The sequence below is a fragment of the Thermobia domestica genome, chromosome 5 (assembly GCF_964235325.1).
Source record: "Thermobia domestica chromosome 5, izTheDome1.hap1.1, whole genome shotgun sequence".
Classification (NCBI taxonomy): Eukaryota; Metazoa; Arthropoda; class Insecta; order Zygentoma; family Lepismatidae; genus Thermobia; species Thermobia domestica.
The window spans coordinates 145661421-145675478 of NC_137458.1; the positions used below are offsets into that span (position 1 = coordinate 145661421).

Consider the following 14058-nt stretch of genomic DNA (forward strand, 5'->3'; position numbering starts at 1 on the left):
AAGTAGTTCTAAATACATACCTGGTCGGTGATGCTATTTGGTATTCGAGAATAAATGTCTTCCAACGCATGCTCTCTGGGAGTAAGTTTGCAGGACTTTGAAGTTGCAGCAACTAAGTAACAAAATAAATAAATAAAATTTTATATATATATATATATATATATATATATATATATATATATATATATATATATATAGGGAGAGAGAGAAAATAGTGATACAACTAGGTTGAAAAGAAAGGAAGTACCCGACAAAACACGGCAACATGATATTATGTATTCTAATTATTACATGGTCTGGGATCGAATTACTACTTTTCGCATTGTTTATTTGACTGATTCATTGGAATTTAATATTCCTTTTCAGTATTGAAACTATGTGGTGGAACCTACTACAATGAAGGATTAGAACAGGGTTCTTAGTTGGTTGTTTGATCTGGAGTTAAGTGTCCTTCTTACAACTCCACTTACAACTCTATTTCTATTACTATCTTTCCATTCTTAATTTCTACTGTTAACAAAATATTAACAGTAAATACATATGCCTAAAACTTGTTCGAATTACACGTAAAGATGATTCAGGACCAAATGTTATAAGCACAGAATGCGATAAAGAATGTAATTCTGAACAAAAAAGTTACCATAATCATGTGTTCTATATCTAATGGTTTTCGCATGAGAGGCAATTAACCTTTTTGATTATTTCTAACTCGACAACATGCATTAAAATATTTACACGACATATACATCTTTCTGACATATATCCTCACTACAATTGAGTCATGAGTAGCATGCTGTTTAACCTTCCAAGGAAAGAAAACAGTGTCCATTGTTTCCGGCTATTTTTGCTTAATGAATCTCCGCAAAAATGCAATGTCTATTTCTAAACATACACAGTGCCTCTGGCCGAGAATACTTTCCCCATTTCCAGGTATGGGGTTGCTCTGTGTGTGTGGTTCTCAGATCAATTATACATTTTTTTTAAATCGTTTTAGTTAATTTAAATGTTTCGACTAATTCTTTTCGACTTTCTCTCAAATCTGAATGATATTCTTGTCGGTAATTCTGTGTGATACGTGTCTTTTAAATAATTGTTATTTATTACTGTAAAAATAAGTTTCATTAGGCTTAAGATTATTGTTTCCTTTTTAGCTATAATTTACATATTATTGCTACTTTGTATTTAATTTATTAATATTAGTATAACTGACACAAATATTTACTATTCAGTTATGTAATAATAATAATAATAATAATAATAATAATAATAATAATAATAATAATAATAATAATAATAATAATAATAATAATAATAATAATAATAATATGAAATTAAATTTGTTGAAGATGATTCGAAAAACCTAAAAACATTTATTATTCACAAAACAGCACTGAAAATTTCAAAACTTCTAGGTTGTTTCTTGTGTCAAATATTATATTCATACTGTAAAAACCGTTGCGATCGCTACCTGCTTAATTTGGATGCTATCATGCCATGCATATATAACTACAGTGAAACTTGTGATTAACGATGTGATAATCATGTGCAGTATTCAGTAAATATTAATTATAAATACAAACATATGCTACTATTGAAATATTGTTCTCGGTATTCACATTACGGGGACGATGACTGGAATATCAGTTTTTGTAAACAAATAAAAGTATCGTTGCCAGATATACTTACATATGCTACGAAATATACTACATATGTGGTGTCCCTTACTTAAGTACTTAATGAATTAAATATTAAACTGAATTAAATATTAAACTAATTCAACAGGAATACGCAACATGAGTATTAAATACTGAAAACTTATGGTGAACAGAAAGAAAGAAAACCAAATTGAGCCTTCTACTGTTCTGTCTGGTGATTTATCAGGTCATTCATGTTAGACAAATACACTCTGTACTGGACTGCATGAGACTTATTTTCAAATTGTGGAAAGTAAGTTCTGTGCTAAATATGTATGACCTGAAGAGTCCATTATGAACTAATTGCTAAAATGTTCGGGGAGAAAGAAGGCTGTTCATATTTCTATCTGAGAATTTCCGTAAGAGACGGTCCTATCCCATAATAATACATTTCCCGGGCTATTATTTTGATTGCCTATCTGTAAAGATCTACAGGCCTACTTGAGAAGCCTATTAGAATCTTCTTCCACAGTCACCATCCTTGGTGTGTAATGTATTTTTTACACGGTATTTACACAGTAAACAGTTTGACATTACTAATGTATAAACCAATCAAAATGCCTCCCGTGGTACTCTCTTTCTCATTGGTAAAAGCTGGCATGAACGAAAATTCTGTTCCAAAACATTACAAACCATAATTTTGCTCCTATTTGCATAGTTCCATGATAATTTAATTTTAATGATGTAAATGCTACTGTATAAATTCAGAATCATACATTACACACCGAGAATACTATCTGTACCAGCAATGAAGTTAAGCTATTGGATTCTCACCAACTTCTCAAGTGGACCTTTAGAAGGTTACAGGTTATACAGAAAAAATCTTGCGGCCAAAACGTTGCAGCCAAAAATCCCGCAAACCAAATTTAAGTGTGACTGAAACCTCATGGGACAAAGCTAGCCTGGCCAAAACCCTGCGAGACAATACATCTTTGCGCTAAAACCCCATAGGAGAAAATCTCTCCATTATGATTTATTCGCATATGCAATGACTTCCTTGAATAATAATAATAATAATAATAATCAAAAAGAAAGAGTTAACTATGTGTAATCAGAAATGGTTTCTTAGACACTAGAAGCAGATAAAAATGAGGGGCTCGAAATGAATAGATATATATAGGGTGGAACATTTGACTTGAAACGCCCTTAAAACTTTCAAAAAACGATGAAATTTTGCTCGATGCAAATATCCACAGAGGGACATTGTTTGACATAATATGAACTACCACCAGTTTAATTCAAATCCGTATGTTAAACGAACACTTATAAATGACTGTTGCAAACTGACGACACTGCAGATGAGGCCACTGGAGATGATGATATACCAAAATGTTTGCCGAAGGGATTAGGAGACAATACAAGAAAGTACTGATTTCACTTATTAACAAGATTCACCTGAATGGAAAATTGCCAAAGGATTTTCTTCATGCTACAATGGTTGCATTACCCAAGAAAAAAACAATCAAAGGAGTGCAGCGATCACAAAACCAATAACCTTATTTCCCCACACTGGAAAGATTATTGCGCGCTCACTGAACAGGTGGCTCTAAAGTAAAATAGAAAAATGTTGGAGGAAGATCAATTTCGATTCCGATAAGGAAAAGGCACTAGAGATGCTATTCTGTTGATGAGAATTATATTAGGACTAGTTCTTAACGTAAAGGAAGAGTTCAGTTTGTGCTTCATAACTGGCAAAAAACTTTCCACTGGGTCAATTGGACCAAACTTCTGAAAAGACTTGAAGAAATCGAGGACAACTGGAGGGACCGACACTCATTCCAACCTGAACCTAGAACAACGACTGAAGTTACGCTTGAATCAAGGGGAAAACAACAGTGTGGAGATTGCAAGAGGAGTAGGACAAGGATGTAGTTTGTCACCTGAATTATTCAACATTTACAGTGAATGTTTAATGAAGGAAACACTAATTGGAATCGGAGATTTGAAGATTGGATGTATGATCATTCATAAGTATGCAGATGAAGTGATAATTATAGCTGGAACCGAAGAAGAACTACAGGAGATGATGACCAAATTAATTGACACTGGGAAACAATATGGAATGAAAATCAATGTGGAAAAATCGAAAGTCATGAGAATATATCGTCGAAACGCGCCCTTACGGGTCAGAGTAGAACAAATGTAACTTAAATAGGTAGATCATTTCAAATATCTGGGAAGTATTATGGCAAGAGACTCTTACAGCACCAAAGAGATAAGGTCAAGAATTGCCATAACCGAAGAGGCATTCAAGCTAGTCATGTGCTATATATGGAGTATGGAGTATTGGACTGTATGGTTCAGAGACTTGGACATTATGGAAGTTAGAGAAGAAATATTTAGGGACCTTCGAAACTTGCTGTTGGAGAAGATAAAATGGACAGAGAGAGAGAATAATAAACGAAGATGTTTTAAAACGTATAGGATAGAAGAAAACGCTTTTATCCAGCATCATTTGTAGGAAGGCTAATGGGATTGGATACATCTTGTGAAGAAATTGTCTTCTTCATACAGCCATAGAGGTAAATATGGAAGAAAAGCGAGGAGCAGGAAGAAGAGCACAACTGATCGATGATCTGAAAAATAGAACAAAATATTTAGAGTTAAAAGAGGAAGCGGAAGCTCGAGAAACGTGAAAGAAACATTTAGAGGCCCAAACCTAAGAAAGAAGAAAAAAGAAAAACACATTAGTTCCAGGACGATACATAAAGATAAATAACCCCCTAAATGCGAAGCTACCTTTCGTTTCCTTTTGCAAAATTAATAAGATAACTTATTATATTATAGGGGCCTATATCTGGTCCTTTATTTATCATATTTTTTTTCTAAGTGTATGTTGTGTATTATCTTCCGCCTAATGTAAATCTGGTTATATGATTCCTTTAGTACATATATACACAGATATCTGGAACATTATATTATGAAGAAATTGCTCTGGCAAAATTTTGTCCTGACAAGGTTTTTCCCTATGCGCAATTTCGTCCCGCGAGGTTCTAGCCAGGAGAGATTTCTGCTGGGACGAGATTTTGTACCCAACTGGTTGCAGATAAGCAACCGAATAATAGTCCTGATAAATTAAAATACTGTGCACATACGTAATCAATTTCCTTTCTCTTTTAAGTATCACTAGTTTATTTAAAAGGTCTAATCATTTGTTGTAAAATCTGGTACCTGTTGTATGAGACGGAATATCGACTTCCAAGATACGTCTCGTGCATATAGCATCGTCTTGAGGTTGGTTCGTGTTCTGCAACTGAATTAAAAATAGCTTATCAATAACACGCACTAAATTACTTGCATATTAAATACTAACAATTACTTAATTATAATGAACTATGCATATGTGCCTTAAATAATTATCCTACTAATTACAAACTAATACCATCACTTTTTACCAATTCCAAATACTCATCAGCTCTCGAACATTTTCGCTACCTAAGAGATCAGCGCCAGAGTGCCACTGAGAGTAAGACTGGTACTTAGGAAGACTTAGATTAAACGAATTATAATATACCTAGTCCGATCATAAATATTGTTACAAAGCTCCAGAGGCTGCAACACTCCTCGTTGTGAGGAGAATGAAATAATTTTGCGGTGGAATGAGTGATGACTTATTGAGTCTGCTATAGTAAGAGCGACACGTAAACCGTTCAGGCAGAATGGAATAGAGTGATTACGGATACCAGGCAGCAGCGATAGCGCTATATAGAGTGGGAAAAGTAGCGAGTGAAATTTTCAAGATGTTTAAAAACTTGAAAATCAGTGACAGTTTCTTTATCACATAATTTTACATCTTTTCTAAGTGGCACACAACTAGTTCAGTAGCAATATTTACTTCTGAAGCTTATAGAGACAATTGAGATACTAATTAATCAAACCACACATATATTTTTCAACGTTCCATCCCCAGGGAACAAACCTTGCTTAACGGAGAGTCCAATTACGAAAGACAGGAAATTAAACAAAAAAACATATATATATTACCTCTGTAGTCATTAAAGAAAAATGATTCGCATCGATCAGTATCACATTAATATCGTAAGGGAAATTAAGAAACTAGTGGAAATCATTACAACAGAACAAGTTATTACTATAAAAATTTGTTACTTATCAATATATCCTTCCGTGGGAAAAACTAAATATTCTCCAGAAATATTGAAATAAAAAGCTAGTTCCGTCTACAGGGTAAGGTAACAGCAATAAAAGCGGATAAAAGAAAAAGAAATTCGGACCCAAGAGGAACGGGAATGGGGAAGGGCGGAAACTTCATAACGAGGAACTACATAATTTATACAGTTTACTCAACATTGTTAGGGTCATCAAGTCTAGGAGGTTTAGGTGGGCAAGTCATGTAGCTAGAATGGAAGAAAGTAGAAACGCTTTCAAATCTTGACTGGATGACCAATCGGAAAACGACCATTAGGAAGACCTAGGCGCAGATGGGAGGACAATATTAAGATGGATCTCGCAGAGATTGGAATACAAAGTAGAAACTGGATCCAATTGACTAAGGATAGAAGTCAGTGGAGAGCTTTTGTGAACGCGGCATTGAACCTCCGGGTTCCATAGGCCATAGAGTGAGTGAGTTAGTTAAAAGAAATATGGTATGGGAACAGGAATGCATACCACCAAATGAGCGTAACTTAAAAATGGGTACTAAAATGAACAAGCAGGGCACAATGAAAGAAAAAAAAGAGTTAAGTTTGAAAGAAGTGTGGTATCTATGCTACATTACTATTGTCAGAACCAAATTACACATCAAAGGTAGGGAACCAGATCTTATCAATGTTACCAGAATCCAGATCTAAAACTCGTTTATATTAATGAATAAAGAATGAGTCTTTAATCTCTCACTTTTTTCCCCTCCCATTAGCCTGTTTTATATAATGTGAATATTGCTTTATGTGAAGTGATAATCCCTACATACCCTTTTCTTGTGACTTTTTTTGATTCGGGATTTACTATTGCGTTTGATTTGATCTATATATGAAGAATAGCATTCACATTGGGCACAATAAATACTTGATTTATTTAATGGATCAATAAAGAAACTTTTAAGGCCGGAGAGATGCTTTTCTACACTTTCTGAAGGGATATTGGAAGCAGATATATTGTGAAAAATTTGGAATTCATATCCAAGATTTTTTTTTTTTTTTTTTTTTAATAAAGAATTTCTACCGATCTACGTGATTCATTGAAGCATTTTTGTAAGGTACGCAACTCATAACCGGTCTTTTTCCTATTTGATATAAAAACTGTATTTCATCATTAAGATTACTTGGACGATCACAAATTAGTAATACCCTACGAAAGAAATTCTTTCTAATATTAGCCTTGTGCAGTAGTGGATAGGCTGACTGTTGATGTATGTAACTAATGGCTACGGCGAGTTTTCCATATACTTTTGTTATAAATTTATTATACGCTCGGGTAATCAGTAACCTAAATAAAGAAAAACAGTTATCAGATTCACGCTCGACAGTAAAGTTCAACCTAGAATGCTAATTACTGAACTGTTCAAATATTTGTAGAAGAGTATTTACATCACGTAGAAGTGGTAAAACGTCATCGACAGAACGATAATATCTTAATATACTTAAATGTATCCTGTTGTCCACTGATTTTTTGCAATATTTGACAATATCGCAGATATTGTGTTCTTCTTGGCTAGACTGTTATTCTGGCAAAAGTAATGGTTTTCAAATTCAAATACATTAGTTGTTAAGCAGACCTCAGGCAGTTATAACAGAAAGTGAGAGTTCTAATGTATTTGAACTTGAAAATCATTCTTTTGCCAGAATAACAGTCTAGCCAAGAACACAATATCTACGATATTGTCAAACATTAAAAAAAAAAAAATCAAATAGAAACATCTACTTTACAACAGGATACATTTAAGTATATAAAGATATTATCGTTGTGTCGATGACGTTTTACCACTTCTACGTGATGTAAATACTCTTTTACACATATTTGAGCAGTTCAACAATCAGCATCCTAGGTTGAACTTCACTGTCGAGCGTGAATCTGACAACTGTTTTCCTTTTTTAGATTTACTGATTACCCGAGCGTATAATAAATTTATAACAAAAGTATATGGAAAACTTGCGGCAGACATTAGTTACATATATCAACAGTCAGCCCATCCACCACTGCACAAGACTAGTATTTGGAAGAATTTCTTTCGTAGAGTATTACTAATTTGTGATCGTCCAAGTAATCTTAATGGTGAAATACAGTTTTTATATCAAATAGGACAAAAGGTCGGTTATAAGTTGCATATCTTACAAAAATGGTTTAGTCGAACACGTAGATCTGTACAAGTTCTTAAAAAACTTGAATACAAATTCCAAATTTTCCACAATTATCGACAGAAATTCAACGTATTCTTCCAAAGGATTATATATATCTGCCTTCAGTATCCCTCCAGAAAGTTTAGAAAAGCATCTCACCGGCTTTAAAAGTTACTTTATTGATCCATTAAATAAGTCAAGTATGTATTACTAAATATAGTCATTAGATATACACTTAAGAACCTATTACTTCTTTTTACTTGTAATAATAATAATAATAATAATAATAATAATAATAATAATAATAATAATAATAATAATAATAATAATAATAATAATAATAATAATAATAATAGCAACTTACTTCTTTACTCTTCAAAATTTGTTGCTCAGCTGTAGGTTTCATCTTTTGTGTTCTTCTTTTGCCAGTATCAGTGACTTTGGTTCTATTATTTCCATTATTTTCTTCGAGGTTGGAAGTAGTTGTTGCTTCATTTTCCTAAAATAAAACAATAATACATATTACGTTTTGAATCTTCTACTAACCTGAACTAAGTCTTTTTTAAAAAAAATAACTATGTACCTCGGCCACCAAATTAAGTTACGTACTCTTATTCTTTGGAGCACCAAGAAATGGCACTCAATGTTAGTTGAATATAATTTATTTTTGTCTGAAACGCCGCGAAAAAATACTAATATACTGTCACTCAAAAAAAAAAAAAAAAAAAAGTTTGGGAACTATTGCAACATTGTTTCCGATTTCTGGCACTTTTCACAAAAATCGATGATCAATAAAAGGCTATTTTGAAGTTTCAAAAGTGTTCGTTATGTGTAGAACCATATGTAACGATTTAAATTGTCTTTTATTTGTCAAACATGTTTCCTTTCGCTCGAACATGGTCATGATGATCGAAAAAAATTGTACATAGATCATGTTCATTTTTCATAACAAGTGATACCAAAGTTTTTTTTATTATTATTATTATTATTATTCAAGCCTTCTTGGCCGATTTTAACCTCAGTTAATAACAGGCGCGGCAGTGAAACGGCGATTTTGAAACCTTCACCAGCGATACAAATTTATTCACAGCGATATAGAAAAATTATAACATGAATTTACAATGCTTGCAATTTATGAGAAATGTTTCTGAACAACATGCACATCTTGCACAGACATGTCACAACAAAATGTGCATCACTTGAAAATGGTATCACGTAGGTGGCACCCTCTTCCTTCACACACATTCCAAGTCTTTTACGGAAGTTAGACATCACATCTCACAGGACTGGCACTGAAATTGGATTAACTTCCTCGCGAATTTGATCCTTCAGTTTCTGGATGGTGTGTGGTGGGTCACACCGGAAGATCTCAGATTTCAAATGACCCCAAAGGAAGAAATCACACGCTGAAAGGTGAGAGTATCTTGGAGGCCAAGGAATGTCCCCGTTCTTGGAGATGAGATGACCAGGAAAAATGTTCTGTAGCGCGCTAATGCGCGAGGTATGGCATGTGGCCCCGTCTTGTTGAAAAAATGTGTTTGCAGTTACAAGAAGATCAGCAAGCTGTGGCACTAGGAAATGGTTCAACATGTGAACATACCGCTCAGTATTCACAGAAACAGCATTACTGCGATCGTTTAAAAAGAAATAAGGCCCGATGATTCCAAATGATGATACGCCACACCACACTACCACTTTCTGACTGTGAAGTGCTTTTCATGAAGCATTTCAGGATTTTCACGTGACCAGTATCTACAGTTTTGCTTGTTAACAAAGCCTGACACATAAAAATTGGCCTCATCGCTCATGATCAGATTGTCGCACATGGGTTGTTGTTCATGAGTTCCAACAATTCTCGGCAAAAGCGTAGTCTCTTTGGGAAGTTGTCCGCATTCAGTTGTTGCACTATCTGCATTTTGTATGTGTGATATTGCAGTTCCTTGTGCAATATTCGCCGTACACTGCAATCCGGTATGCCAAGTCGCAGGGCATGCTTGCTTGCCGAACGCCTGGGACTTCGGCTGAAGGCTTCTTTCACTCTTGCAACATTCTCTGGTGTGCACACGCGTTTCGCACTTCCACCCCTCTTTTTCATCACATTACCCGTTTCCTCAAAGCCCCATACCCACAATTTGATAGCATGCGCAGACGGAACTGGGGCATGACGTGGGAGATTGTAATGAGCACGAAATACACGCTGCGCGGCCACGTAGCTGTCGTTGTTTTTGTAAAACGCCTTCACAGCAAAAGCGTGTTATTCACCGGTCCACGACGCCATCTCAACCGAACACCGTTATCAGGGTCAATGGCAAAGGTTTGTTGTCCAGATGGCACCATTCTCGTTTTCTGATTCCTAACGTAATTTACTATTTCCAGGGTTTCGCAATCGCCCGTTTCACTGCCACATCTGTTAGATCATCTGTGAAACATCAAAGAAAATTTACGAAAAGTGTCGCGGAATAGACGGACAAACATACGCAATAAAAATTGACATTGCATAAAATGGTAATAAATAGTGGTGCTTTTAGGAAATATAGTAGCCTATACTTATACTTTAATAATAATTACTGCAATTGTTGTGGATAACCAAGATTGTCTTCGAGGAAATGAAGAATAGAACAAAACCAGAATTACAAGTAGAACTCACCTTCACAACTTGAGAGCTATTTCTACTTCCTTCATGAGTCAAAATTTCATCATGGGAATTGACCTCGTGTCTTCTCCTCTTGTATTGTTGTGAAGTGTTTGTTTCTGTTGTTTCCTCTAATTCCTCCGATCCAGAGAGATTTCTTTTTAATCCCTTTGCTGGTGAAGGTCCTTCCGTATTCTTATGAAGAAAATAAATATAGGTTCACAATTGTGCTTGTAAATAGTTCAATTATGAAAAAAACGGAATACACAAATACATTACAAAGAAGGAGCAATACTAAAAAAGTGAAAAATTTGATCGCTGAACTTCACTCGAAATATGAGTTTCTACTTCCTACGTGAAAGCTTTACTAGTTAAGTACCAGTGTTTTCTGTTACATGAGATCATCAACCAGCTACTGTAGTTTCGCAAAATACGGGTAAGCTATATAAGGGTGTAGATTGAAGAGAATTACTATGCAAGGATTCAGCATGTAGACAATAAAGGAAATAGACTTTGACAAAGAGACCTCACTCATCCCTACGCACAACAAAGAATCGCTAGATACGAACAGTCCTGACAACACTCCCAGCATTACTACATGGCGCTATTTTAAGTATTTTTATTTTAAGATTTTTCGATAGTTGTGTCATAGCGATATGTGATGTTTACCAAATATAGTTGGTAATGAACATAGTTTATAGTAAATGAAGATAAATGAATCATAATACAAGCTTCAGTATAAAGCATATGGTTTTAATGAATGCTTTTGAATAATATGGCTGGATAAGTTTTGTCTGTTTTCAAGTTTCAATTGTCCGCAGTTCAAGTCTCTGTAGCACTGAGAGTTACGCATCAATATGCCGACAAATGAGCAGAAGTGGATCGAAAGGTTCTTCTCTGTAGCCTGGCATCGAGTTGTGGCGTGCCAAGGAATCAGCGTCACTGCATGCAGACTGATACCCTGGGCATCAAATAAGAAGTGTCCAAAATTCCGAGGTTTGATCGACGGACTCCTAACATCCAAGAGGTTGTAACGAAAATAATCCTACATGCACCTTGGAGTCGATCAGCATCAGTTAAACGGAGACTGGTAATAGAACTGTCTAGAGAAATTTTCTCGTTCTATACATCGGTGTTATTCGATTTTCGGATAGCTTCTTTCTGATCTATCTTCGCGGGTCGCGGTTAGTTTCGTTCCACCGTATGGATTTGCACACCGTATGTACGCCGAAATTGATCTTTGTATTTCGTGTCGATGCTGAAGCTTGAACTGAACATTATTTCCCCTTGCTTTGAGTTTTAGTTGCCGAGAAGATACTTGTACTTATTGAGTTTAGCTTGAAATTCACTGTTGGAATTTTTTGTAGTGAAAATAAAATAAAATGAAAAGGCGGAAGAAGCGGTGAGCAAAGTAAAGAATAAAACTTGATTTTGTCCGTTTTGTCCGTTTTTGTGTTGCTCCATTCTAATGTGTCTTACCTTTACTTTATTTTCATTTTTTAAAATCAAAATTGAAGATTACAGGAAATTTCTTCTAGATAATTTTTAAAATCTGGGACTTACATTACGATATGTTAATGGATTACCTAATTCTGAAGATACTAAGAAAAATGAAAATACTAACAAAAAATACATGAGAGCATTAGACAAAACATACCTTTCTTGGAAAATCCGTACGCACAAAAGGAGAGGTTTGTTCGTTCACCCTATTTAGAATTTCTTTTTCCTGGAAATATGCAGAAAAGAACAACCTTAGGTTAAAGTAGAAATATGAAAATTGAGCAGGTCGTACATTATGCGCTTCATGCTTTCTGAAATTAGATTAATCAGTAAATGTACTGTACATTGAAACTGGAGACGTATAAAGAATTATCAAAACCGGACAGTAGGGCATAATCAGTCATATATATATATATATACGAGGGTCATATATATACGAGGGCGGGGTGAAAAGTTCTCGGCCTCACAATGAAAGACTGCGAATTTCAGTTCAAAAATGATTTTATTTTTCGACATAATCTCCCTTAACTTAATACACTTGGCCCAGCATTTCTCCAACATCTGTTTTCCTTCTCGGAAATGAGAGTCTCGAAGGTTGTGAAAATAGTCATCCGCGACCCTCTCAACTTCTTAATTCGATGTGGACCGCTTCCCAGAAAGACATTTCTTCAAGCTTGGGAACAGATAGAAGTCCGATGGTACCAAATCAGGAGAATATGGAGGATGGCCAAGCAAATCGTACCTCAAATCAGCAGTTTTCCCATCGCCAACGCACCCTTGTACACAGGTGCGTTGTCCTGGTGAAAGATGATTTTCTTCTTCTTCAACCCAGGCCTCTTCACGCAAATTTTGGCATCCAGCTGGTCAAGAAGGTTGGGAGTAATATTCGCCTGTAATTGTTCTCCCTTTTACAAGGTAATCAATTAACAGGATCCCTTTCGCATCCCAAAACACACTGGCCATGACCTTTCCGGCCGATATGATCGTCTTCGCTTTCTTCGACGCTGCACCACCGGCTTTTACCGACTGCTTGGACTGCTGTTTCACTTCTGGCGTGTAGTGGTGAACCCATGTCTCATCCATTGTCACAAATCGCTGCACAAAATCGGTCGGATCCCTTTTGAATCGGTCCAAAGTTTGCTGCGAAAATCGTTTTCACATTTGCTTTTGGTCGGTAGTCAGCAAATGCAGCACCCATCTTGCGCAGAGCTTTCGCATCCCTAGTTCTTTGTGCAAGATGTTTCGCACCCGTTCCTCCGATATCCCACACTCTCACCTATCTCACTCACTTTCATTCGCCTGTTGTCCAACACGATATCATGCACTTTTTCGATTGTTTCCGGTGTGGTTGCGGTTTTCGGCCTTCCATCACGTGGATTATCTTCGAGAGATGTGCGACCACGTTTAAGTTCGGCTGCTCACTTTTTAACGGTTGGCATGAAAGGAGCAGAGTCCCCGTAAACTTTTGTCAACTTTGGATGAATTTCCGTAGGGGTTACTCCATCCAAAACGAAAAATTTGATTACCGCACGATATTCAAGTTTATCCATTTTCACAACTAACACACAAGACGTCAAACTGCAACAATGCCTGCACACAAACTACTTGAGAGAACAAGTTGACGCTTGTTATACGAAGAACTGAAAAGCGCCCCCAGGCGAGAACAATAAAATTTTGCTGATTGGAGTGCTATCTCTGGGTCAGGCCGAGAACTTTCCACCCCGCCCTCGTATAGATATAGATATACTTAGATATAGATAAATAAATATAGATAGAGGTATAGGCCCATCTGTGGCTTGGGTCTATAAGGACCAATGTCACTTTTTGACAAAAATGAGATACTCTTCAATTTTAACGTCTATAAGTGGATGTTTTCTTGTACAGGAAGTGCAAATGTCAACACGAAATAGTTTGGAATATATACCATTCATATTGACAT

The 14058-nt window shown here is 35.7% G+C and overlaps 2 protein-coding genes across 2 annotated transcripts in view; both read right to left on the bottom strand.

Annotated features, from left to right (window-relative positions):
- Positions 1-8481, bottom strand: part of LOC145684702 (uncharacterized) — a 43376-nt gene extending 34895 nt beyond the window's left edge. Inside the window, exons 1-3 of the mRNA XM_081757079.1 lie at positions 8352-8481; positions 4866-4947; positions 21-112 (exon numbers count right to left, since the gene is read on the bottom strand). Coding sequence (XP_081613205.1) covers positions 21-112; positions 4866-4947; positions 8352-8393 — 216 coding nt within the window. The 5' untranslated portion in view covers positions 8394-8481. The remainder of the gene's footprint in view (positions 1-20; positions 113-4865; positions 4948-8351) is intronic.
- Positions 8482-8598: 117 nt separating this feature from the next.
- LOC145684552 (uncharacterized) overlaps positions 8599-14058 on the bottom strand; it is a 40597-nt gene continuing 35137 nt past the window's right edge. Inside the window, exons 6-8 of the mRNA XM_081756946.1 lie at positions 12277-12345; positions 10635-10814; positions 8599-8658 (exon numbers count right to left, since the gene is read on the bottom strand). Of these exons, the coding sequence (XP_081613072.1) occupies positions 8599-8658; positions 10635-10814; positions 12277-12345 (309 nt within the window). The remainder of the gene's footprint in view (positions 8659-10634; positions 10815-12276; positions 12346-14058) is intronic.